The 10,108-nt window shown below is 37.4% G+C and overlaps 1 protein-coding gene across 8 annotated transcripts in view; it reads left to right on the forward strand.

Moving 5' to 3' along the window:
* LOC106884453 (mediator of RNA polymerase II transcription subunit 25) overlaps positions 1-10,108 on the forward strand; it is a 67,927-nt gene that overhangs the window by 42,079 nt on the left and 15,740 nt on the right. For 7 of the 8 annotated variants that reach the window (XM_014935842.2, XM_052969211.1, XM_052969212.1 and 4 more), the window contains one exon: positions 2,728-2,775. The exons of the other annotated variant lie outside the window; for it this stretch is intronic. In XM_014935842.2, coding sequence (XP_014791328.1) covers positions 2,728-2,775 — 48 coding nt within the window. The remainder of the gene's footprint in view (positions 1-2,727; positions 2,776-10,108) is intronic. 8 annotated transcript variants of the gene reach the window in all.

Here is a 10,108-nt window from a genome sequence, read left to right on the forward strand (position 1 = left end):
ATATATATATATATATATATATATATATATATATATATATATGGAGATATATATATATATATATGGATATATAAAGCACGGTTTATTCGTGATTAGAGTGTTTGTAAACCGAGGTACTACTGCATACAAAATTATATATAATAAAAAAACCATTCTGAACTGCAAAGTTTTGTATGTCTTTAGTGCCAGCCCAGTTTGACTGGGATAGATAAGGATATATTTAAATGCTATAGCAAACCTTAAATACCACACTCCCTTAATAAAAACAACCCCCAAAACCTGTTACTTTTCTTCAATGTTCGCTATTTCACTATTGTTTTCATGCTTTTTGTTGCTTCTTTTATGTTTTTTGCATTTATTCTAAACATTGAGTTTTTTTTTTCTCTCTAAATGCTGCAAATATTTCTGTCTTACAGATCATGTTTGCTTTTCAAATTATTATTTTTTTTTTTTAATTAATTAATATTTTATTAATCATTTGTTTTCTCTTTCTTTTCTGTCTGTTTTCTGTTATAATTTTTAAAACTTTTCTGTTTTTCTTTCTTTATATTTTTTTTTCTCTCCTGTGTCTTAGTTCTGCTCTTAACTTCTTTAATAACTTAGTTGAATTAACAGTAAAAATTAAATGCAAACACACACGCATATATACACACACACAAATCCTTTTCTTTCCTTTACATCCTAATTAACATGTTGGCGTGATTTGGTGTGGCTGTTTTGATGCTGACGATTTGGCACGCCTGATTGGATGGGCATTCAGCTTGCTTTGATGGTGGTACTTTTTGGCACTAGAAGCACACACAAACATGCATGTGTAATCAGAATATACACATACAGACAAGAGAGAGGGAAAGAGTGTGGGAGAGAGAGAGAGAGAGAAAGAGAAAGAGTGAGAAAAAGAGAAACTGAGAAAGAGGGAGTGAGAGAGGGGGAGAGGAGAGAAACAGATAGAGAAAGAGAGAGACAGTGAAAGAGAGGATTGTGAGAAAATGGGAGAAACTGAGAGAGTGGAAGAGAGATGTTACACATACATAGAGGTTGATACATAAACAGATATATATATATATATATATATATATATATATATATATATATATACACACACACACAATCATAGCTGCTGACATATATAGTGAGAGGGAGAGAGAGAAATAAAGAGAAAGCAATTACATATACATACAAACATTGGTACACACTTAAACTGAAGGGGGGGGGGGAGAGAGAGAGAGAGAGAGAGAGAGAGAGAAAGAGAGTCAGTCAGGCGAGAGACGGAACAAATGAGCAATTATAATGTCTGATGTCAAATAAGTCAGCATTGAATCAGTGATGCCAAATAGACGGCGCCAAAACAGCCATGCCGAAATGTCTCATACCTCCTAATTAATATATACATATCATTATTACTACTATTAATTACTTATAAAAGCACAATTTGGCAGATATGCTGTGGAGTGTCACACTAATAGAAGTTTTACCATGTTTAGTTTTGTTGCTCTATATTTGTAGTTCAAACCCTTCCAGTGCTGACTTTGTCTTTATCCTGGTCAGGCCTAAACAAGATCCAGTGATAATCATGGACTCGATTCCATTTGAAGTTCAAATCCCCATCCCTCCACTACAAAATGCATGGCCATGTACCATATTAGAAATTGACTAACCTTTAGCACACTGAAGATGCACCATGTTGCCAGATGAGGTTTCTCCCCTCTAGCTGCAGTCACATTGAGTTGCATTGAGAGGGGAGAAAACTCCTACGTCGACATGATGTGTCTAGAGCGTGCTAAAGGTTAATTAAAATAAGCTTTATTTTTTATTTTTAGTTTTTGAATATATGGAAGGACATTATTGTCTTGAGTCCTAGAAATCTTAGGGCCAGTTGCCAAGTTTCCATGGCACCTAAGTGACCGAAATCACAACAGTTCCACTGAATGGGATGCCAATCTGTCGTAGGGTTACTCCTTTATGCCTGAATAGATTGGAGCAGCATCAATGTGAAATGAAGTGTTTTGCTCAAGAACACAATACACCACCTGGTCTGGGAATCGAAACCACAACTGTGTCCAAGTGCAACACCCTAACCGCGGGGCCAAGCACCTTCAAATGAATGGAAACAGAAAAGGAAAGAAAAAAATAACAAAGAAATTAGTACACGTAAAATAATATGAAAATAATAAAAATAAAGTACATAAAAATACATAAACTGCAAACAAATGTAGATGATCGAAAAACATAGGAAAAGGATAAAATCTAAAATTGATACAGTATCAAAGTAGATAGATCCAAATATTGGAAAGGACTGTGGGTTTAACTCCTTTGTTACCATATTTTTTGGTGAACTATGCTGCCATTAATTATGAAAATAAAACTTTAGAAAATAGCTATGTCGTTAAACTGGTGTTTGGAACATAGATTAATGTGAAGATTTTCATGGAAGGTTTTGGTTTAGATCAATTTAGAACAGGAATTAATGTCTTAGAACCAAAGGCAGTTGCAAGTGGGTTGGTATCAAAAAATGGTTAACACTTTAAAACCTTTAATCTTTCGTGAACCGATGACTTGAAAAAAAAAAAAGAAAGAAAAGAAAAAAAAACTGCTACAAAAACAACCCAAAACAACAACAACAAAACAGAACAAAATCTACTTCGTACGCTAAGCTGACTTTGTAAATGTGTTCAACTTGTTAAATATTATTAAACCAACTGACCCGACTTTTATATATCCTTGTAGATGGCTTCTACAATGCCGGGATGCACTCCCTACCCCATTTTTACAGTGGTAGGTAATCAAAATTTTCTCTCTCATTGACCAAATGGGGGCACATGCTGATCCCGGTCAAAGGCTTCTATTTTTTTTTTTTTTTTTAAATTGTGTCTCGGGGCAATAAACAAACAATCAAACAAATAATACAAGAAAACCCAACAAAACTGCCTGCGCTTTGATATCCCTACTTCCAACACAGACATTAGGTAATCAATGCACTTTGACCTCCTCCTCCTCATCCTCTGCCTCCTCCTACTCTCATACCTCCCAGCCTTCATTTCCTGCAGACCCCTCTGTTATGTAATATTGGAATCTTCCAAATATATATTTTGCTTATTTAACTTAATTTCATTTAATTTTATTTTTAGCTTTTATTAATGTTGTTGTTGTTGTCATTATTATTATTATTATTATTATTATTATTATTATTATTATTATTATTATTGAGTGAGAGAGCAGCATATGCCATCTAAGTGACACTGGGGTACAAATAAACAAAGCCCAATATACCCATCATGATTATTCATTTGATAAGGGTACACCAGGCTCATGCATCACAACCATGTGTGCATGACATGGTGACCTCATATCAAGATAAACAGTGTATGATCTTGCAGGTGGAGCCCAGTTAGAATTTTCTTCAGGTTGAGTAGCCCATCCCACTGAAAAGGTCCCTGAATAAGGTTTGTTTAGGGATGATGAATGAAGCACCCATGTTTCCAGAGGTGAGTTATTCAAACCCCAAAGAATTCCTCTCAACATATGGCTATGATGCTGCTCCCACCTCTACTTCTGCTTGTGATCAGAGATGCACATATTGTCAGCCATTAAGGGACATGCTCAACTGGTTAAGGTCAAGCAACTGACAAGCAAATCTGTGGTATTGAGCAGAATATTTCCTGCAGCCCAAGACAAAAATCATGTACACGGTAATACTTGCAATCATTCAAGATCAGAAGCCATGAGAGCCACTGCCTGATATTGCATCCGGGCATGGCACTGCATCCGACTACAGTACTGCACCAGGGTATGGTACTGCATCAAGGCATTATTATTGTAATAATTATTATTAAGGCGGTGAGCTAGCTGAATCATTAGCATGCTCGGCGGAATTTGAATTCAGAATGTAACGAAGGGCAAATTACTATTGGTATCATGTGTACTTTCCTCATTGACCTTAACCTTCATTATTATTATTATTATTATTATTATTATTGCCTTTGTTTAAGGTGGTGATTTGGCAGAATTGTTACTGCACTGGAAAAACTGCTTAGTGGCATTTCTTCTGAATTCGCATTCTGAGTTCAGATGCCTCTGCGTTTGTCCTTTTGTGGATGGGGGTCAATGAAATATGTACTAGTTGAATACTGGTGTTGACGTAATCGATTTTCCCCCCTCCCTTGAAATTGCGGGTTTTGTCCCAAAATTCGAAACTAAAAGCAGCAAGCTACCAGAATCATTAGCATGCTGGGCACAATGCTTAGTGGCTTTTTTGTCTGTCTTCATACTCTGAGTTCAAATCTTGCTGAGGTCGATTTTGCTATTCATCCTTTTGTGGGGTCGATGAAATTAGTACCAGCTGAACAATGGGGCCGATGTAATCAACTTTCCCCCCTCCTCTGAAATTGCTGGCCTTGTGCCAAAATTTCAAACAGATATTATTGGTTCTTTTTATTTTCCTTCATGATTGCTTATTCTCATATAATCATTACCATCATGATCATTGAGACAAACAGTGTTGAGCTTATTTCCTTTCTTGTTGAATTATTCTCATCTGAAATATCCTTGTTGAAATCTGAAATCTTGATTAGAGAGATTAGTTGCAGGTGCTCCAGTATGGCCACTGCTCCTATGTACTATCTGGTAAAGCAGTAGTTTTTTTTCTTCTTTTTATAGTGTAAGGCAAAGAATTAAAAGCCTCATGGTATTCAGTTAATTCTCTATATGTTCCAAGTTCTGATTCCTTTGAGAGCTTTGCTTTTCGTTGTTCCAGGAAGTTAAAATATCAGTACCAGTCAACCACTTGGGGTCAATTTGTTTGATCCTTTTTTTTTTCCTCCAAAATTCAAGGCCTTACGTTTGTATAAGAAATTATTATTATTATTATTATTATATGTTTGCATAAGAAATTATTATTATTATTATTACATGATTGCATAAGAAATTAATATGATTAATATTATTGTTATTTATTATTATTATTATATGGTATGGCTTCTGTGTTTCTTTTCATATTTTGAAAATCATGCCTAATGCTCCAGTTATTGGTGTTGTTCTTTTCATCTTCATGCTGCACGTCTTGAATACTTCAATTTCAAGGTTCTTGTACTTTGGCAGAATCATTAGCATGGGGGGAAAAATGCTTAACGGTATTTCTTCTGGCTATACATTCTGAGTTCGAACTCTGCTGCAGTCAATTGTACTTTTCATCTTTTCTAGGGCAATAAATTAAGAAGAGTGCAATATGATTTCAAGGTTGTTTAACCCTTTCATTACTGTATTTATTTCGAAATGTTCTGTGTTTCTTTCAATTACTTTAAATATAACAAAGAATTTAGTAAGATAACTCGGTTATCATTAAGTTGGTGTTAGGAACATAAGTTGTGACTAAGGTTTGGTGGAAGATTTTAATTCAGAACTTATGAAAACAAGACATTTGTACTACAGAACCAGAGGTGGTTTCAGCTGAGGCGGTATCGAAAAGTTAAGAATTGTTTCTCTATTATATATTTTAACCCTTTTGTTACCATATTTCTGTTGAGATGATCTGTGTTTCTTTCAATTAATTTTAGATATAACAAAGAATTTAGTAAAATAACTTAGTTATCATTAAGCTAGTAGTTAGGTACAAGACTACATGGATGGGAGGCAAGCTTCTTAACCACACAACCATACCTACATGTATGTAGGTAGAGGCCTGGCAGTGTGATATAGAAGTTCTCTTTGCAACCACGTAGCTTTAGGTTCAATCCCTCTGCACAGTACCATGGGCAAGTGCCTTCTATTATAGTTTTTGCAAGAGAATTTGGTAAATAGAAAATATATAGGAATCAGTTTATGTGTGAAGGTACCTGGCTGAGTTATAATATTTGACTTGCAATAGTAAGGCTGAGAGTTCAATTTCCGGTGGTGATTTGTATCCTTGGACAAGAGACTTAATTTCACTTTGCTCCAGTCCACTCAGTTGGAAAAAGTGAGTTGTACCTGTATTCCAAAGGTCCAGCCTTGTCACATTCTGTGTCGTGCTGAATCTCCCCGAGAACTAAGTTAAGGGTACACATGTCTATGGAATACTCAGCCACTTGCACGTTAATTTTATGAGCACACTGTTTGGTTGATAGGATCAGCTGGAACGCTTGTCATAACCGACAGTGCCAGGTTTAGAGCACCGCGGCGTGTAATCACGCAGGTGCGAGTTCGAGTCTCGTAGCTGGCCCTCAACACTTTTTAGTCCAACCCATGCTAGCATGGAAAGTGGATGTTAAATGATGATGATTTATGTATGTCATGTATGTATATGTGATTGTGTTTGTCTCTCCACTACATGATAACCGGTGTTGGTTTGTTTACACCTTGTATTGTAATGGTTTGGCATAGGGCACTGAATAAGTACCAAAACTTAAAAATAGATCCTGGGGTGGATTTATATGACTAAACCCTCCAATGACTGAAACAAGTGACAGATTAACACACACACACATACACACGAGAGTGGGTTGAAAAGTTTGTAGGCTGACTATGAAGGAGTGATACTAGAAGTGAAATCTTGCATGCATTAATTTCAACTGCATTATTTCTTTCCAGATAAACTCCCGCCTGACTGTTGAAAGAAAACTTCAAAAGTAACTAGTAGTGACAAGATTTGGCGTCGTGGTATCATTAAAAACCCGCAGAAAAAGGGTTTAGCCTTTAAAGACATTCATGCTGACATAGTTGCTGCATTAGAGGGTGATGATTCAGCTTCATCAATTGTGAAAAAGTGGGGCAGCTTAATGTAGGAGGTGAAGGGAGAATCTTGAAGGTGACCCAAATTCTGGACACACTGCAACTTCCACCACCAAGGAAAACATTGATCGTGTTCACCAAATGATGGTGGATGATGGGCAATTGATTATAAATCAGATAGCCAATGCTTTTCGCATATCATGTGAGAGAGTTGAGAATATTCTGCACAATGAACTTGGCATTGATGAAGGCTTCTGCTTGGTGGCTGTCATGTTGTCTGACATTTGATGTAGAGCACACCAGGCTAATCACATCACGGGGAAAATTCGACATTGTTTGCAGCAGATCCAACTGGTTTCCTTGAATATTTTCTAACCCAGGATGAGTGTTAGGTTTGTTGAAAGAATAGCAGACAATCTGTAACATTAGTAGTTAAACAAATCTTCATTGTCTTACAGCTGTTTCAACACCTTCCCTGAAACTATGCTGTTATATTATTATTATTAACAATACTCTTGCACTTGATGTTTGAAACAATCTCATGAAGGATATTTTCAAAATAATATGTTTTGAGGAAATGTTTCCCTCCTGTCCTCATGAGCTGAGGTATATAATAGGTGCACCTTAAGTGTTAGTGTTGGCTTTTCTCTCATTGGCACTTGTCTCACCATAAATGAGGAGTTGATGTTATCCCTTCACATTATGTGTATATATAAACATTTCTTATACAATAGGCGCAGGAGTGGCTGTGTGGTAAGTAGCTTGCTAACCAACCACATGGTTCCGGGTTCAGTCCCACTGCGTGGTACCTTGGGCAAGTGTCTTCTACTGTAGCCTCAGGCCGACCAAAGCCTTGTGAGTGGATTTGGTAGACAGAAACTGAAAGAAGCCCGTTGTATATATGTATATATGTGTGTGTGTTTGTGTGTCTGTTTGTCTCCCCAACATCGCTTGACAACCGATGCTGGTGTGTTTATGTCCCTGTAACTTAGTGGTTTTGCAAAAGAGACCGATAAAATAAGTACTAGGCTTACAAAGAATAAGTTCTGGGGTCGATTTGCTCGACTAAAGGCGGTGCTCCAGCATGGCTGCAGTCAAATGACTGAAACGAGTAAAAGAGAGAGTAACCATTTATATATGCATTTTAACCCTGTCAACTATCTTCCATCTTGTCTCCCTCCACCGATCTTCCGTTGGGCCTCTCCCACCTCTACCTTAAGCCTCTATATCTTTTAACGTTTGTTTTTATGCTAAGTTATATATAGAAACAATTTTAACATGAAACTGAAGGATTATTTCATACTTTTAGTTGAGTACATGTTTCTTAAGCTTTTACAAGGAAAAAGTTGACTGTGCCTTCGATGTTTTAGCTTGCCTACCTTCGTCAGACAGTTTGACAAAGGCAAGCAAGGAAATCGAAACACATTTATATATCTTTGAGAAGACCCGGCAAGCCAAGTAAGATCGTTGCCAGTGCCCCTGGACTGGTTCTTGTGCGGGTGGCACATGAGATGCACCATTTTGAGCGTGGCCGTTGCCAGTACCGCCTGACTGGCTCCTGTAGGATTTTCGAGCGAGATCGTTGCCAGTGCCCCTGGACTGGCTTGTGCGGGTGGCACATAAAAGACACCATTTCGAGCGTGGCCGTTTTCGTGCGGGTGACACGTAAAAGCACCCACTACACTCTCTGAGTGGTTGGCGTTAGGAAGGGCATCCAACTGTAGAAACTCTGCCAAATCAGACTGGAGCCTGGTGTTGCCATCCGGTTTCACCAGTCCTCAGTCAAATCGTCCAACCCATGCTAGCATGGAAAGCGGACGTTAAACGATGATGATGATGATGATGAAGATATATATATATATGTATATTTACAAATGTATGTGTGTGTGTGTTTGTGTCTCTATATATGCTTCTTATTAGCACAAAGTCAAGCTGTATCTAATATAGATTAATCATTCTTTCGACCAAATTGCTGCCTACTTTAATACACGGTTTTTCTGTGTGGCCTTTTTCCCCCACTTATGCTTTCTTCACATTGAGCAACCTCTCTTAATAACATTTCCGTTCCTTTTACTTTGTGACTTTGTTTAGGGCAAGTGTGCTTCTGCCATTCTGTGCTTATTCCTATCTTTATGTGTCAATTATCTTCAGTACACTGCCTTGCAATCTAAAACACTCAATGCCGCAGATCCTCATCTTACAGAACATGTACAAAACTTTAAACACTTTCTACTTAGCTCTTTACTAAGTATCTTTGATATATATCTTCTTTTCTAGTTCTTTTATTACTTTCTGGTTTTGTACGTGCTTGTTGTTTTTTGTCTATTATCAACTCAATACGGTCTTCGGAATTATTTCCATTGCTTTATATACAAGATGGAGTGCTAAAAATCAAACATATGGCCATTTTGTAGTCTTGGTATTTCTCTTGTCCTACATACAAGGCATGTTGTTCTAAGGAAAATAAGAAAATTCTGATAAAGTATTCATCTGTAAAATGCTTCATCCCAAGTAAACAAACAGCAGGGCGAAATTTGAGGGAAAATTGCTACTCCCTTTCTCACTCACTCACTCATTGCTCTTGCTTGATACGGCTGGGGTCATCCCAAGTTAGTGGTCCCAGAATCATCAACTTTTTTAGAGCCAACCAGGTCTACCAGTGCTCTTCATCCACTGGCGTTTTCATGCCAGCCCCTCTGCATCTTCCAAAATGATGTCGAACCTCCGGAAAGCTTCCTTAATCTCATCCAGCCATCTGGTGCGGGGCCTGTCATGGGACCTCTTCCAGCCTGCAACTGCTGCATCGAACAAGAATGGCAAAAAAACCAAATAACAAAGACAATGTGTTTGATCAAATTGTTGCATTTATACTCTCCAATGTACAAATAAATATTTAGAATTTACAATAAATTATATAGATATCGTCATTGTTTAATGTCCACATTTCTATGCATTGCTTGGGGTCAGGCAGAATTTGTTGAAGCAGATTTTCTTTGGCTAGATACCCTTCCTGTTGGCAGCCTTCATCTGTTACCAAGCAAGATGGTATTTTCCCATGGCCAGACACGTCCTTCATGGAAAGACTGGGAATGAACAAACTCACTTGCAAAATGATGATGATGATGATGATGCTTGTTTACAACCATCGCACAATTTCTAGACAAAGGCACACACAACACAAAGCATTCACTTACACATACAAATAAACACACACACACACACACACACACACACACACACACACACACACACACATCAAACAATGAGAATGAGTGCTCAACATTGCATTGGTGGATAAAATTTCTTTATTTGTGTATTAAGGCTACCATTGATTTCATGTTAAGAATAATACCTTAACAGTTTTTCAAGACGATCACAGACAGACGCATGCATGCTCACACAC

The sequence above is a fragment of the Octopus bimaculoides genome, chromosome 7 (assembly GCF_001194135.2).
Source record: "Octopus bimaculoides isolate UCB-OBI-ISO-001 chromosome 7, ASM119413v2, whole genome shotgun sequence".
Taxonomy (NCBI): Eukaryota; Metazoa; Mollusca; class Cephalopoda; order Octopoda; family Octopodidae; genus Octopus; species Octopus bimaculoides.